Source organism: Pogoniulus pusillus, chromosome 1 (genome assembly GCF_015220805.1).
Source record: "Pogoniulus pusillus isolate bPogPus1 chromosome 1, bPogPus1.pri, whole genome shotgun sequence".
Taxonomy (NCBI): domain Eukaryota; kingdom Metazoa; phylum Chordata; class Aves; order Piciformes; family Lybiidae; genus Pogoniulus; species Pogoniulus pusillus.
The window spans coordinates 8,995,200-9,012,674 of NC_087264.1; the positions used below are offsets into that span (position 1 = coordinate 8,995,200).

The 17,475-nt window shown below is 43.6% G+C and overlaps 1 protein-coding gene across 3 annotated transcripts in view; it reads right to left on the reverse strand.

The window, feature by feature from the left end:
* The window catches only part of CEP170B (centrosomal protein 170B), a 60,097-nt gene that overhangs the window by 8,508 nt on the left and 34,114 nt on the right, over nt 1–17,475 (reverse strand). For all 3 annotated transcript variants that reach the window (XM_064162330.1, XM_064162193.1, XM_064162261.1), the window contains 6 exons: nt 15,503–15,691; nt 15,204–15,312; nt 12,020–13,795; nt 8,544–8,790; nt 6,117–6,276; nt 602–745 (listed from right to left, as the gene is read on the reverse strand). In XM_064162330.1, coding sequence (XP_064018400.1) covers nt 602–745; nt 6,117–6,276; nt 8,544–8,790; nt 12,020–13,795; nt 15,204–15,312; nt 15,503–15,691 — 2,625 coding nt within the window. The remainder of the gene's footprint in view (nt 1–601; nt 746–6,116; nt 6,277–8,543; nt 8,791–12,019; nt 13,796–15,203; nt 15,313–15,502; nt 15,692–17,475) is intronic.

Sequence of the window (17,475 nt, forward strand, 5' to 3'; positions counted from 1 at the left end):
CCATCGTTTCACTACACTCCTTACCCCAACACCATCCCCAGCCTCAAGTTTCAAGTCACAATTCCTCACACTTCAGCATCATGCCAGCTATCTCCAGGTTACCCTGCCTTCTCAGTCCAGAGAGACTGCATCAGATCATATGCTGAAGGGAGCAACGCAGAACAGGGGGCTTGCTGCCTGCAAGGCCCATCAAGCCAGCTGTGCCACAGCACTCAAACTCCACTGCAGAAACTACTTGTAAGACCCAGCAGATTCTGCCATTGCTGCTCCACAGGCAGCTCTAAATAGGATACCACTGAAATCTACACAACTTATAGCTTAAAGCTGAGATTTTTGGGTTTCTCTTTAAAATAGCAGTGACATAGCCATGGGTTCTGAGACCAAATGCTTCCCTCTAAACAAGTGGCCAAGTCTCAAGTTTTACAGAACAGTGGAAACTTCCAGTGAGTGCTGGTAAAAAGGGCAATTCTGATTCTCTTTTTTTTATAAGCACTGTTTCTATATCTACAAGTCAGGGCTCTTAAGAAGAGGGTTGGGGTTTTTTTGTAGTAGTGTCCTGCAGCTTAAAGCAATGGCATAGATAAAGAAAAAGGTGGCCTGCCTCCTCACGGTTTCTTGTCCTGGTTTTTCTTGAGGGATCCTCTTCTCTATTATCGTTCATATTTTGGTCAAAATCCTTCAGTTCCACTGATCCCGGAGGCACTTTCTGGTAGTTCAGACTTGCTTCTGGAATGTGCTGCACCAACTTGGAAATAATGAGCAATGAGTCATTATAAAATTAGTAGAGAAGGAGGCACACAGGCACTCTCTGCAGGTATTGCAGATTTTCAGTCAAGCCCCAGAGGAACACTGATTCATTTAAGTCTTGTGCAGACAGGTATGGGCTCCTAATAAAACTACTAGACTCAAATCCTGCAAGCATCTACCCACTGGAGTCACTCTGTGAAACTCACTGGGGCTGTTCCACTTTATAACTTTCAGTCTTGAGCACATAGCTGAGAAGTATATATTTGATTTAGTTAAAACACAAAAAGGACCTGTTGTCCCATATCATATGTTTCAATATATCAACACAACATTAAAGACACACTAAAATTAAACATAAACCATTTAGTTACACATGGAAGAGATGAAAAAGCAATACAAAACCACTGGATAATGCCAATAATTAACAGGAAGAACAGAAAAGACAAGGCAGCTACTCCTATTTGGTTGACTGACTTACAAAAAACTCCAAAAGGGGAGGAAAATAACAGTGACAAGACAGAGACACAAAAATAATGGGATGGAAAGTGCACCTGAAATGGATATGCCAGCCGAAAAGATCTATGAGCAATCTGTGTTAAAACAGAAAGAAAGAGATCAATGCTAGTGGATGACTGTGACAGCAAGTATCAAAGAGAACACACATTTTGGGGTTATTTTGAGTGGATGTTGCCAAAAGCACGTTCCTGAGGACCAGCACTTGATGCCCACTTCCCATAAGCAGTGAAGCCCAGTTCTTAGGAGGTGGTCTCAGGCAGCTCCCTAGTTCCTTCAAAACGGAGCGTGCCGAGTGAAATCCAGCCGGCTCTGAGCACAAACAAGAGGGGAAACATACAGCCCGGGAGACTCTTTGGTTGGCAACGTGCACAGCTTTCAAGAGGACACCAAGTGCCATCCAAGGCCCAGGCCCCCCACAATCTATGCAATGGCATCTGGGTTATGCACAGGCAGAAGGTATGAGATGTTATGATACAGAGGCATCACAGCCAAAATGTTTAGCTAAAAAGCTTCTCTCTTTTCTAAGCACCCTCTCATGAAGTGCAGAAACAGTAAGTTAGGCTGCTTGCAGTGATGATAGTGTCAGAAAGCAATGAGATATTGTTATAGGCCAGCAATTCTCAGCGTGACCGGTGCAAAATACACTGAAGGGCAGCACCAGCTCTCCCATCACCAGGAGATTTCCCTATGTGACCTGGTCTCTTTCCATGGTTTCTGTTCTGTCACACCTGTAAGCATTTCCTCTCATCATACCAACACTTACACCAAGTAAGTTAAACAACATCTTAACAACCATAACCAGACTCTTTACTATATCATAACCAACTTTTAAAAAAGACTAAGCAAAAGAATTCCACACAGGGCTACAGTTCATAGGAGTGGCCTATGATTTGGGATGACCCACTTGACTTCACTTGCACAAACACAGCTGCCAATTTATCTGGTTGTCTGAAGAAAGCTGTGTCCTGTAAAACCTACATACCCACAAGCCGATGCATCCCAAACAACCCATGGCTTTGGTAAACAGAAATCTTGAAGGTTTCACCCTGCTGAACTCTTTTTGTTTTGTTTGGGGTTCTTCTGCTTAATTTGTAGCAGTACTCAGTTCAGTATGCCAAGAATCTGGGTTATTATAAACTACACAGCTGAGGCTACAAAAAACAAAACAACACAACCTCAAACATGCACTGTGAAAACTGAACATCTCTCTTGCAAACACCCAAGCCGGCACTGGACTTGAAAGGAAAGAACATGAAGAAGATGGCCTCTTCTCCCAGGCAACCAGCAACAGAACAAGGGCACACAGTCTCAAGTTGTGCCGGGGTAGGTATAGGCTGGATGTTAGGAGGAAGTTCTTCACAGAGAGAGTGATTGGCATTGGAATGGGCTGCCCAGGGAGGTGGTGGAGGCACCGTCTCTGGAGGTCTTCTTAGTGCCATGGTCTAGTTGACTGGCTAGGGCTGGGTGCTAGGTTGGACTGGATGATCTTGGAGGTCTCTTCTAACCTGGTTGATTCTATGATTCTATGGCTTAAACCTAAGTTTTGTCTTAACTTTTAAGAGAAGGCTCATGATTTTGTATCTTTAACCAAACCAATAAGTAATTTAAAAGCAGCCCATTTGAGGCCAAGAAGTGTCAGGCCCAAAGCCCTATGAGAGGCTGAGGGAGCTGGGGATGTGTAGGCTGCAGAAGAGGAGACTCAGGAGTGACCTCATTGCTATCTACAACTACCTGAAGGGAGGATGTAGCCAGATGGGGGTCAGTCTCTTCTGCCAGGCAACCAGCAACAGAACAAGGGGACACAGTCACAAGTTGTGCTGGGGGAGGTCTAGGCTGGATGTTAGGAGGAAGTTCTTGCCAGAGAGAGTGATTGGCATTGGAATGGGCTGCCCAGGGAGGTGAAGTCACAGTCCCTGGAGGTGTTCAAAAGACTGGATGAGGTATTTAGTGCCATGGTCTAGTTGATTGGATAAGGCTGCATGATAGGTTGGAGTGGATGATTTTGGAGGTCTCTTCCAGCCTGGTTGATTCTATGATTCTTATATGGCACTAAAGTCTTCTCAACAGTGATTCCAGCAACAGTACTTACTCTTCCTGCATCTTTCTCCACCTTATTAAAATAGGTATAAACAGTTAACAGTAGAAAATCAAGACCTAGCAAAATGACATACAATACAGCAAGGGCTAGAGCAGTATGAGAGACAACAAACACTTTGTGTTCACAAACTTCCTTTTATCAGCTGTTTCAATACATTACTATTGTAACTGTAGTAGCATTCCTCATCACTAAGTCCTTCATCAGAATATTTAATATAAAGTTGTTTAATAAACACTTAATAAATTCAGTGCTTAGCACCACACACATCTTCAGATACTCCTGAGCAACTTCCCTGCATTAAGTCAAAATAATTCTTTTAGCACAGATTCAGCAGCAGCCAGACCAGAAGAAGCATGTTTGCTAACTCTAGTCCAGCTCCAAAGATGAGATGAGAGGTTTGCTCCCATTCATAACAATACACCCAGGATGCATAAGAAGGGCTGGATCCTGAGCTGTACAGGATTCAAGTCCACTTCTAAGAATCACCAGTAGAAAGTTCTGCTGATTTAATCTATTCTAGGCTATCACTAAGCAATGGCAGGTTTTGGGTGTAACCCAAGTTACCTCTCAGACACTAGTCCTGCTGAAATCACATTGAACTAATGCCAAATCATAGATAAAAATCCTCCAGAGTACCATGGAGTACCAGAGGCTGGAAAGTCCCCAGGGTGGTTGGACAGGACATTACCAAATAATGGTATTCCATCCCATCCTCCTGCAAATCTCTATTTAACCAGATAGTACAGCTTGTTCTTTCTCTTTTGCTCTCCGAGCTTTCTCTTGCTTCTCTCACCTTTTCCTTGCTCCCTCACTTAACTTTGGGTTTTGCTGTTTGTAGGAAATAAGGACTACTGTGGCAGGCACAGAATGAGATTAACATTTCAACTGTGCAATATGGCCTTTGGGCTTTGGTCCAGGGGGGGCTCTGGCATTGGCATTTTTTTACATATATATATATAAAGATTTTTTTAATTACCTTTTGTATTTAGTCTACTTTTGTAACTTACAGTGTCATTTAGCTTCCAAGTGCCTTGCAAGTGTTGTTATTTACCCCTTTTGTGGTAAATTTCACATTCTGTCTGGTGCAAAACCAGCACACTATCCAACTTGTTTGGAGTAAGCCTAAATAAATGGTGGTTTCAGCCACCACTTTTTGAACATACCAAATGTAATGGCTCTTGAGCTGCCTTCACAAATTCCAGAGCTTGTCCTTTACAGCCTCATCAGATCTCAAAAACTGCCCTAACAGTGGGTACTGTCAGGAGCACTTTCTACACTAGCTCTCCTGACTACTGTGACTGGCTGACTGGCATGTCCCACACATAGCAGTGCTGCCAAGCCATACTGCAGAGAGGCTCTTAATTTGTCTGAGTCCAAGCAATCCTGTCACTGTGATCATTCAACATCACAACTACGTGCATTGGAGCCCATCCTGTTGTACAGAGTGGAAATGCTGACTTTCACAGGTGCTCTTCCTCTAGCAGCAGAGGACATATCTCTGTAGGAGCTGATTTATGGTTGCATCCTTCAGTGGCACTTGATTTTCTGGAGGGAATTGGGCGCTAAGTACTGGTCATTACCAACACATCATAACTGCTGGAGAAGAATGATACAAAAGGCAGTTTTGCAGGTGTGGCACTTACAAGGAATCGAAACAACAGAACACTTTATCTCAGAGCCTGAAGTGATTTTGAAACACTTGGGCACTGCAGCTCCAAGCAAACCAGGCAAAAAACCTTCCAAAGCAGGATGCAGCTGAGTCTAGCTTAACACAGACCACACTTGCCTGATTTTCTAGGTTATCTCCCTAAACATCTGGTGTGCACCTTCACTGATGACCACAGCAGGGTTACAAGGCCTCTTGGAACTACTCTCTTGGCAGGTTTGGTCCTCAGCTTTGAACAGTCTGCAATTCTCACAACTGTCAAAGACAGCAGAGGGCCAAGAAGTCCATCTAAACAGCAGACAAAGAGAGCTGTGTATTTTTTTAAGCACCTGCTGGCAATAGATAGAAGGAAGTTTGGATTTAAACAGAAGCAAAGGCAATTTTGCCTTAGGATCTGCAGCCTTCCGGTGACCTCGCAGTAAAGTTTGATCTGAACTGAGTCAAACTAAGAAATCACCTGTGTACACAAACCATGCTACACAGCTCAGGAGGAAGCCACAGCTTCGCTGAAGAGCTGGAGAACAAGACTTCCCAAGATAACTGCCTTCCTCCTTGCCCAATCTGTAGGCTGGAGAAAAAAAAAGGAGTCCCTGACTACCAATACATAGGTGAAGGGAAGTGGAACCAAGTAAGACTTGCATAGCATTTCAACAGCCCTGGCAGAAAAGGACAGAGCAGAGGTACAAAACACAGAGCTGATGAGAGTGCGTGCAGCCAGAGCACAGAGTCAGCACTTTGTCTGAAACGAGGATCACAGCAGCATCCTGTTCCCAGTAGCACCCACTGCTGCATCCTGTTCCTCAGATGCAAACTTCAGCAACCAAAGTCCCACTGGCTGCCTTGAGATCCTTTAGAAATGTTGAACTCCCACCTCTGGCAAGGCTGGCTGTGGTACAGAGGAGGGCAAAATAAAGAGTACCCTGAAGAGATTGTATTCAATCTTTCTGTTTTGTGTATTCCAAGCACAGAGGTGAGGGTTTTCTTAATGATGCAGCAACTCCGTATACTGCTCAGGTCTCCCACCACAACTGTGCCCTGTCTACTTACTGGCATTCAGAGGCAGAGATTTTTTGTTGTTCAGGATCTTACCTCTTCTCTTGCTGATATGGTGGAAGCAGGAGTGTTGGGCACAGAGCTGAAGGAGTTGCTTGGTCCCGTCCCCGATGAACTCTGTGAGTCTCCATCTCCAGCAACATCATGAATCTCTCGAGCAAGGATGGCCACATCCTTCACCAAGGTTTGGCTGAGTCTAAAGCACAGGGCGTACAGCAGAACCATTAGGATACATGACTCAACAAGCCTCAGTGATAAAATATAAACAAGGAAGCCACAAGAATTTTGTGGTAGTTATAACCTCTGCAGAGGCTGGGGAAAGCTGGTTTTTTTGGGTACCTTGGCGGGGTGTTGAGGAATGCTCTGGCTGCATACAAAATAAATCCACCCCGCTCCTGAACCCATCTTCAAAGCAGGGATTTGCTAAAGAGCAAATTCTACTGACTACACAGTACCAGAAAATATTGTAGATAATCCATAAAGAAACTTTACATTATTGCCCCCACACCCATCCACTTAGTGCCATGGTCTAGTTGATTGGATAGGGCTGGGTGATAGGTTGGACTGAATGATCTTGGCGGTCTCTTCTAACCTGGTTGATTCTACGATTCTTCCTAGTTTGCTTGGTCTTTCCCTCTTTTTTCTTTCTTTAATATAACATAGTCAAACTGCCTTCTTGGGACATTTTTGTTTTCCCTAAAAAGCCCTTACAAGGAAAAAAAAAGAGGTTTTTTTTTCTTTGCTACTTAAGTAATAAAACCTCAAATTATCTTTCCTTCTTCCTTGTTATTTACAAACTGTGATTCAAAATATTCCATCTTCTCCAGAAGGGCTGAGATCATCAGCGTCAGCATGGCATAACTTAGAGTGATCTGGTTTGTAGAAAATCTTGAAACTTCAAGCCCCTTGACAGCTGTCCAGTTAAACAGTCAGTGATTGCTCTAGATCTCAAAATCACTAAGTCTCTAGATTGTTGCTAGCAGAGCTTAAAAAAACAACCATCCCTTCAGACCAAAAGTAGCTGTTGTGGTAATACTAAAGAAAGGCTTCTGAAAGAAAAAAAATCTTCTAGCTGACCAGCTTCATCTAAAAGATACCTTCTTAAAATAAGAAAACAAGTAATGGGATAAACCTGTCAGTTCATCAAAATATTTTCTCAGAAAGAAAATGTTTAATTAATATGCTTGAACTAATAACAAACAGTTTGATTTGCTTGCCTAAGGTGTCCCCTGTCCACGCTGGTTTGGACAGAGCTGTCACCAAATACATCCATTATGTGATTCACTTACTGTAAACAAGTGGCATTTTCCCTTTTAACTCTAGCTCCTCTAAACCCCTCCCAGTTAATTTGGGAGCAGCAACGGAAATCAGGACTGCAATTAGGAAGCAGACTCTGTGACTGAGCCCTGCAATGTGCAGCGCCAGACGAGTCTGACGCAACCATTTATTTATAGCTGCTGCAACCCGAAGCGTTCCCCACGCTACAAACGCTGCTCAGAGGGAAGCCAGCATCTCCCACACACACTCTTCATGCAGCACAGGTAATGCAGCCTGGCTTGAAGGCTGACACACTTCTGAGAAGCTCGATAGCAACTTTCACACAAGAAAAGCCCTTTTGAGGACGGTGCAGCAAGCATAAGGGTGATGTGGGCTGCAAACCAAAAGGAGACAGAAGATGACTTCCTCGGTTGAAAGTATTTGAAGCATGGCCATACAGTGGAAGACCAGTATTTCTGGAAAATTGGCATAACACTGTTGCATACTAGAGATGTCAAACCTCAAATGCCACTGTTTAAAAAAAGAATCTGTTTGCTTTACTGATGAGCTCCTCCAGGCAACCACCAGACCACCAATACACAATAGGTTCCGTATCCAGGGATATCAAGCTAAGCAAAGGCAACTCATTTATACAGATTTTCTTGTTTGGATTCAGTTGTGCCAAGCAGAGTGTTTCTGCCCCACAGCAACTGCTTACTGCTCTCTTACAGGCTTCAGGCAAAGCAGCTTCAGTAGTTTACACATTCAGTCTCTGCTAAGCCGTTTGATTACTCCTGCAGAGAATTAGGACAGTTCACACCAACCACTCTGTGTGCATACAGTGACTTCCAGCAGAAGAAAAAGATAAACAGGTATAAACAGCCACATCTTTTTACAAACTTAGAGGTAAAAGAAGATAACCTGTTCACAGCCTGAACTACAAATAAAGACAGAACCTAGCTTCCCTGCACCTTGGCACGTTTTAGAGGAAAGATGCAACCAGCATTCCATAGCATAGGCTGTAAAGCTCCATTAAAACCTTTCAAGTCTGAACATGCTGATATGAAGGAGATGAGTGGCACACCAACAACAAGAGAGATTACCTCTTCTTCTACCTCCACACCTGAGCTTTTTTTGAACACAAAAAAAACCCCAAACCTCAATCCATTTTCAGCATGTGAATCCATGCACAGAACACCTCCTCACCTGGCTATTTCTGCTATCTCTGCTGTTTGCGCCATGAAGTTGTACGGGTCAGGCTGGTCAAAATCTTCATCATCATCTGTTTCTCTGCCATTGTGCTTCTGCTTGCTCAGCCCAGAGCCACGTATCCTTGGTGTTTGTGTGGCTGTTGAAGTATGGGAGCGTTTGTGTTTAGGGGAGCTGTGATTTGAGCCATATTCCTCCTCCGAAGTAGAATTGTAATCTGAACCCTGTGGTCTCCGCCTTGATGCTTACAAGAAATGAATTGGTTTCAGACTGAGGAAACTAGTAAAGAACAACTACAAAAAGGGCAAAAAGGTAAAACAAAACTAGCCCAAGAGCACAAGGAAAGGAAGAGTTTCTGTGCAAATTTTAAGTTAAACAGTACATTCTTAGAGCTTATTTCGAACATGAGCACTTCTGTGGCTCCCATTTACTGTACAAATTTGGAGTGTGAAATTCCAATGGAAAAGCAAAATGAATGTGTTAACAAATCCAGTGTAGTAAGTTACTACCACAGATCTGGCTTTCCATGCACAGAAGCTCTGTGTACAAGTAGCACATGTTTCAGACTCCTCCTAGTCCCACCATAGTTGTTTTCTAAAAAGAGCCCAATTTTCCAGCCTGCAGACACCTTTCCAGCTGCAAGTACAAGCAAAAGGAGGGGATTTTGAGTGAAGAACAGGCTATAGTGCTTGGTGTTATGTCTAAGAGCCCACACCCCCAGGTTTATCTACCTCCCATTTCACCATTAACAACACTCTACAAGAAGGAGTGTTCACAGAGTCAGCTCCAACTTCTGGAGCCAATTGGAAGCTGTCCACTTATCCCAGCTGATTCTGCACACCTATAGACACCCAGGTCCTCCTTGCACGAGAAGTATCAAGATGTCCTTATTGAAAAACTGGGCTCACAGTGTTTGCTGCTTCACTAAACTCTCTATGGCTACTGCATCATTCCCTCCTTGAAGAATCCAGACCCACCAAACACAGAATTAGCTTACTTAAGGCAGTATCAAACACCTAAAGGTTTTAAACACATCAAGTTACTAAACACCTAAAAGCTTCACTGAATTACCAGGATTGTCATAACCCTTAAGCACTGCAAGCAAATTAAACCAGCATCAGAGAACATACAGACAACACCAATAAATTTGGCATAGACTAGGCAGATGGAAGTAACAGTTACTACAGAGTGAAAAAAACATTCCTAGACATTGCTGTCTCTGCTAGAGCTACATAAATGTCTTGACTTAGGATTCATATATATACATACATATATATACACACCCAGAGAGGAAATAAATTTGCTCATATTCCACCAGTAGTGATAATTTTTTTAAAACACAGGTTTAGACCCAAGAGGTCACCCTGCCATTAAATAGCACTTTTTCTAAAAATGAAGAGCCTGATTTTCCATCCCTGTGTGCCAAGAGAAATGATAATCAACTCCCACAGTACTATTCAAATTATACTGAGTAAACAAACCGTACACACAGAGGAGCAGGGGAGGACAGGCCCTTAGCTTTCAGAAGAGGTAACTTGGACTATTCTGATGTTATCTAAGCGTTCCACTAGGTTACTTCAGATGGCCTGACAACCTACTGGTATTTCTTGTCTCACAGCCAGAGAGTTCATCCCGCTCCTCTTACAGAAATTAACTTTCTCCCGCTGGGAGAGGTGGAAACTATTGCAGCTAAACACCTTAAGAAATCCTTGAATAAATCAGCCACACCTGCCTCCTTACTCCCAAGGCTTGACACTGCTTTCAAGGTTTATTATATCACGCTAAAAAATGTCTTGATGGCACGGTGCAATAATTCAGTTTATCAATAACTTTTGTGCTAGGTGTTGATTCACTAACTCTAACAGCATTAGTAGAGGAACATGCATCACACACTTGGCACAGCACAACAAAGCATGAAGCAGACTAGAACACAGAGTTTATGGAAAGTTCACAATCCTATCAAGGAATTAGGATGTTAGTATTTTAAAGACAACTAATTCAGAGAAAGGATTAGCATCATCTGCTGCAGCTATGCACAAGGAAAGATATTAGAATGCTACTACAGAGCTCTGAAAGATCAAAAACCAATTCATTTAAACCAACAAATGGCCAAAGCTTATTACCATTTTTCTCTAAATGATTTGAAGTCTGTGGTCCAAATAGAAGAGATTGCAAGAACTGTTTCCTCTTCAGGAAACTCTGATCAAGTTATTTTGCTTTAAATTTGTTATTGTTTAAAAAGAAGTCAATAATAGCATCATCACAAAGAAGGCAAAAGAGACATAATCTTCTAGCTCATTCACATTCTGATTTACATGCATATATAAATGGGCCAGAAAAAAAATTATTAAAGGGAAGTTGGATGCTCTAAAACAATCCAAATCAAAACAAGCAGCAAATAACATTTTTAGCATGCAATAAAAATGAATAGCACAAGAATGGGAATTACTTCAACCGCATGAAAATATGCAAAAAGGATATCACTAAAACTCTTAAGACCTCTTACATAAACACAGATCTGCTGGGAAAAAGCATCCCTCTCAATGGGCCTAAGAAACCCAGCCAAAGGGTTCTTCCTGTCCTTTTGCCTCCCTGTCATTCCTGAAAACCTAAGAAAACAGGTCTGCTTTGCCACACCCATGGTAGACCATGGACAACAAGCACAGACCACGACTTAGACCAAAGGTGTTGGGGACAATCTTCAAATATTAATTACCATCTTTGAGTTGCCATCTACATTGTCTGCACCTCTTAGTTTAGGGCTGATTTCACTGTGACAGATTGATAGCACAAGGGTCTGTTGAATATGCAGGGCAAGACAGCCCCCAAAACTCTGCACCTCATGGGAAACACAACTGGACCTCTGCCTTACTTATGGCAACATGGAATAAAAATACACACTGGTGGGAATCTCTTCGGGAAATCAACATGTAGTGTCCAGTGTAGGAAGAGCAAGGGAACAGGCTTTACAACACAGAGACATTTATTTCCTGTTCTCTTGTTTCAGATGCATTCAAACCTCCCACTTTGGACAGTAGCTGTCATCAACACCATTATAAGCTCTCTGGGAGTAATTTCTGAATCTTAAAAGGCATAGAAAAACAGAACAGAGTTCCTTGTAGCACTGAAAAGGCATTCAATTGTACCTTTTAACAGAAAAATGTCTAACACGCTCCTGCTAAATGGGAACTGTTTAAAAACTAAAGTCACTTTAAAAAAGAAAACAAACAATAAAAAAGAAGCAATTTGGAACATCCTCAAAAACAACACCACAACAACATCTCCTCGGGTGTGAGAGAGGCTCTGCTGTTTCCAAGCCCACAGGAAATCTCAACCTCTGTGCTGCTTGTTAGTGCGCATTTGTACTCACCAATGCAGAATCCACAGTGCTGAGATACCAATCCTTGGCAACTATGTGCAGCCTATAAAGCACAAAGAGCGGAATAGGGGAGAAACAAAGCACAAGCACTTACTGGACGAGGAGGAATACTTGACACTGCTAGAACGGGTCCTGCTGAAAGGCTGCTTCGCGGAGGCAGCAGCTGCCGTCTTCCTTGCCGCGGCTCTCATCTCCGAAGCACCTGTCTTCCGATAGGACTCCACGCTCCGGCCTGAAAACCCTGGCCTTGGCTGTGTTGTCTCAGAGTCACTGGGCACTGTAAATGAACCTGCTCGTTTCCTCGGCATGGCAAGGATGTCCAGCCGGGAGAGCTTCTTTGTCTCTGTGGACTGCTTGGGGCTCAGAGTGGTGGCTTCAGGGTTAGTGGCTGTTTTCTCAGTGTCGACACATTCATTGTCTGAAGTATCTCCCAGCCGGGCACGACGTAGCTTTGAGGCCCTTGTGGGCCGTGGAGTGGATAAACTGTTGGAGCGAGTGAGAACTTGCTGGATTTTCTGCACATTCAAGGTTGTTTTGCTATGGTCCTCCTTGGGGGCCTGAGTAAAAGGTTTTCTTCTGGGAACTGGACGAGTTACTGAGTGCTCGTGGTCAGACACGACCGCATCGGGGACTGGCAAATAGGGCAAGCTTGAGCTTCTCTCATCATCTGTAAAGTCAAGAGAACCTCGAGTCCCAGCGCTCCGCTTCATCTGGAAGCGTTTAGCAGTCTCCGTGTGGTTTGATGCCTCTGGTGCTTGTGTTTTCCACTTCTCCGTGAGCCTGTCCCGAGCACTGGGCTGCCCACACTGGTCCTGGATGGATGGTGTGGAAGAAGACTTCTCCTTCTGTAAGCTTGTGACCGCTTTGCGTTTTGGGGCGTTGGTTGGGACGTTCTTCCCACTCACCAAGCTGACCGTGCTAGCAGTGTCCACATCTGAGTCCCCTGACAAGGAGTCCTCCAGCTGACCAGCAGTTTCTGAGGGCTCCAGCTGTTGGCTTTGACAAAGTAATTTGGCTTCCAGTGCTGCCAAGGCAGTTTCAGTGTCCTTAAGGAGAAGATGAGTTTCCTGACCAAGGTCCATACGAGTTGATCGAACAGCCTCTAAATCTTTCAGGAGAGGGTGACTTGAAATATGTGGGAGTTTATTTTGAGGAACACCACTGTTTGATTTATCTTTGGTAAAACTTTCTTGCCTAACGAAAGATGATGTTTCCTTTCCTACTGTGTTTTCTTGATCTTGAGAAAGATTCTGATGAACGGAAATAACCACTTTTCCAGCTGCATTTATGTAAGCACTAACATCTTTGACTGGTGGCTTTCCAGGAACTGGTGTGCCAGAAGACTTGAAGGAAAACTCCTGATCCTTACTGTCTATGTCTGCTCGAGCATGAGACATGCTCAGAGAGAGCTTGGAGGGAATCCCTGCATCATTGCTGTCATCACCAATGTAGAACGAAGTTGAAACTGGCTCACCTACAACTCTCATGTTTGAGACCTGGGAGGATCCCAGCTGCCAGCTCTCTGATCTGGTGTCTTCCCCCATCTGCTCCAGCATTTTATTGCTCTCTTTATATTTCTTGCCTTTGTCTGTGCTGAAGCCATCATCAGATCTGCTGGCATCACTGAGGCTATCTGGATCCAAATCTTCTTGGATGAAGAGGCGGCTGTTTGGATCACCATAGGCTTCCATGCAGTGGTCCTTCACGATAGTTCTCTTGGTAACCTCAGAACAGGACTCCTGGCAAACCAGGACTGCTGCAGGTGTGGGACTGTCTGATTTATCACTTGGTGGGAGTTGGGGAAGAAGGCGCCTTGTTCTCAAGGGCACAGCATTTTCTGCTTCCCCAGGTTTTGGGGTTACACCACTTTCTGAGGAGGGTTAAGCAGACAAGAATCAACTGATGTACAACTACAGCATTTATTTATTTATCTACAAAAAGCTTGATCCTGGAGAGTTCAAGCTCACAGAAGTACTCAACAAGACACATTCTCAGAACTAAGGTTTCACATAACACGAACATTGACAGGGGGCTTGGGTGGTGCTCATTCCTTTGGGTTTAATCAATACAGATGCCTTATTTGGTTCCCTTGCTGGATCAGAGCACTCAACACCTTCCCTCTGTCAAGGCAGGCTCTAAAGTGGGAGAATGAATCTGAAATTCTAACACTGCTGGTGTCTGTCTGCCATAAATCAGGCAACAGGACTGAGATGAAAAAACACTAGACAAACAACTACAGTGATGTAGTGCTTCAAGTGCAATTCTACACAACATAACCCGTTTGACTAAATAGATGGTGTTTTTCACAGTACCATGTTCTGATACAAGCTTCTCCCACAGCAAAGTTCCAGGAGAAAGAGCTCCAAGTTAGAGCTTACTTCCCCAACACAGGTGGGCTTATGAGTATGGACACACTTCACCAAAACAGTGTTCTTATTTCTCCCATGCTGCTGGTGAGGGCTTCATATTTGACAGTGAAGCCTCTAAATAGTACCATAGTCAACTAACCAGTTCTCCTGCTATTTCAAACAATCTAGGAGCCAGGATCTCACAACATGAACACAGTGGCAACGACCTCCAAAACAAAGGTTTCATCTAATCTTTACTGATTCTATCCATAGCTGTTGATGACAGAAAAGTAATAAATATTTCCACTCACAGAAATCAAAAGCATTTACAAAAACCAACAAAGCATTCTTTTCCCTTTCACACATACCAACAGGACCACAGGCTCTGCAAACTGTCTTCCCAGTTACAATGGAAGTCTGATCTCCTCCTGCTGTCCTCCCTCCATATTCACTTTTCTAGGCTGATCTCCAATGCTTCACACCTGCCACCTGACAGGAAGCCCTAGAAACTGCCTAAAATTCTCAGCATAGCTGGATGCAGAAGAAGCACACAAACAAAAAAAAGGACAACTCAGCAATTAAGTCCTTGCAAAGGACTTTCATCTGACATCATAACGCAGTCTAAAGGGTCACTAATTTGGGCTAGTTAACACCCAAGGTCCTTGTGACCTTTCTCTTTCCCAGGTGCCTTTTATTCTTGTCAAATATAGCAGTTAAAAACTTCTTGGATGACTGAAATACACACTGGAGGCTCTCTCCACCTTTACACCACTGGGAACAAGTTATTCTGTCCCTCTCATCCTCAATTACATTAACTAAAACAGAAAATAAGCCACAGCCAGATGCATAGAAGCTCTTCATTTCTGTTTTTCATATCATCATGGCCTAGATTCAGTCATCTTCAAACAGGAATGTCAGGACAAGACTTACCTGTACCTCCATCACCCTGCCCAGAGACAGATCCAGAGTCAGAGTAACTGTCCGCAAGACTTGCCCACCTAGACACCCACTTCTGACTTCCTTGAGATGCTGCAGACATCTATAACAAGGTGGGGAAGGTGGTGTCAGAAAAGGTTTTGTAAACCAAAGCCTTGAAACAAAATCTCTCCTCTCATACACACATCAGTCTCCTCGAAATGGAAATCAACCTGGGCATTGCATTTCAATCCAGATAGAAAAACCCATCTACACCTTTACCATCCCAGCAGATCGACCTGGACTGCCCATACCTGCACATCAGCTTGAGACCCACTCGCAGCTTTTGAGGCAAATGCCTGGAGCAAGGGTGACTTCTGACTAGTGCCATTTTCACTGATTAAATGCTGATGAGAACCGGAGTCGTCTTTTTCACCTTTAATTACTGGTCTAAAGGCTGAAGAGATTCTGGTAAATTCAGGTGACTCAAGAACACCAAAAACCTGAAAAGTTGTTTACATGGGAAATATTAAAAACCAAAAAAAAAAAAAAAATATTAGCCCAAAACTCCCAATCCATAAAGTATTATCAGATGCAAACTTTGATCCCAAAGGGCAAGAAACACTTGCTAATGCTCCCATACAAGTTACATAAATCAGTTTCCTCTACTTCACAGCAGAAGCTTTAAATACACTTACTCAGAGAATCCCACTCACACCCACCTTTTCTCTCTCCCTTCATTATTTCACTGTGTTACCTTTATTAGTAGTAATTTTCTGTAAAGAGGAGTCCTTTTTCAGCCATGAAAAATTTAGGATGACTGTCAGGAAAGCTATCTACCAGCTCATTCATGAAGAATTAGGGGGGGAAAAAAAGATAAAAAAAGAAAAAAAATGAAGGCTTCATCTCCATGGCCTTTGATAGACTGTAACAAAGATTATGCTGAGCAAAGCAGCCTTGTGCTGCCACATGAGGACCTAGGAAACAGTGTACCTTTGAGACAAGTCAATGTTTGAGCTAGTCGGCCAGATTCCCTCTGGAGATAAACAGGTCTTCCTAGGAGACTGATCAAGATCCATGCCTCAGAAGGGCTTGTTTCTGTTCCCTGACTACAAGTAGTTCAAAGGAAGATGTCACCATGAAGGAGACCGAGGCTGGGCAGACATAGTCATAAATTTCTTCACTCTCATTTCTATTAGAAAAAAGTGCACATGCAATGGTCAATGAATAAAAAGAGGAATCACCTCTAAACCTCAGCAAGTCCAGAATTTATCTTGTCTTTCTTCCTGGACAGAAACACCGAGGTCTGGTTATCAGGTGTTTCCAAAGTGGTGGGTCTGCACTGCAGTAAATCTATAGCACAGGTAGGAAAAGAACTTGAGCAGCTTGCCTGCCCAAGTCACATGGCTGCCAACGCTGCTCCCCACAAGTAACTATTCTTGTGACACTTTTCCTCCTATTTCCCCAGTAGACCAGTTAACCATCTCATGTCAGGACCAGGGCCTCGTTGTGACCTAAACATCCTCTTCCAAAAGCTTCTGGTCACATTTAAAACAAGATGTGAAGAACAAACGTAATTAAAAAAAAAGGGAACCTATATCCAGGCTTAAACCTCACCATCCTCCTGCCTACACTGCACTACAGCTTCACAGCAACTTGCCAGCTTTGTTTTCATAATAGACCGCAGATGAAAGTTAAACCTGAAAATCAGCCAAACTTTGGTTTGCCCTGCGGTTGCTTAGTTGAGTGGATTTTGTTAAGCCTCTCCCTCATCTCCGGGGTTTTGTTTCTAGATTATCATTCACTCTGCAAAATCCAAACATGTACAGATCTGGGATTGCCTCTGCGGTAGTCCACACCCTTCACTATCTCAATTAGCTGCCACTTGTCCTGCCAGCAAGCACTCCCTTTCCAACCAGGCACAGCCAAATACAGAACCACCTACCACTAAGCACAAGCCCTTGGTCTCCATTTCTTTTGGTCTACCTTTGGCCTACCATGGGATGCTGTACCAGTGATGGGCTGCAGCTCCCACCTTTGTAACAGTGAGCAGGAGGTCGTGCAACACCAAGGCAGAGGCTTGGGAGCAATTTTAGAAAGCTGAGCTGCTCCCAACCATGACTTGGCAGGATCACTCTGATCTTTATTCTGACGCTGCCCTTCCTCTAAACAGATGGCAAGCCCACTCTTGCACTTTCACATGCAAATTCCACTTTGGAAGCAAGGCAGCTCTTTGCTGTGGGTTTACCTTGCCTTCTTGCAAGTGAAAAACCTGCAGAGTGCAATC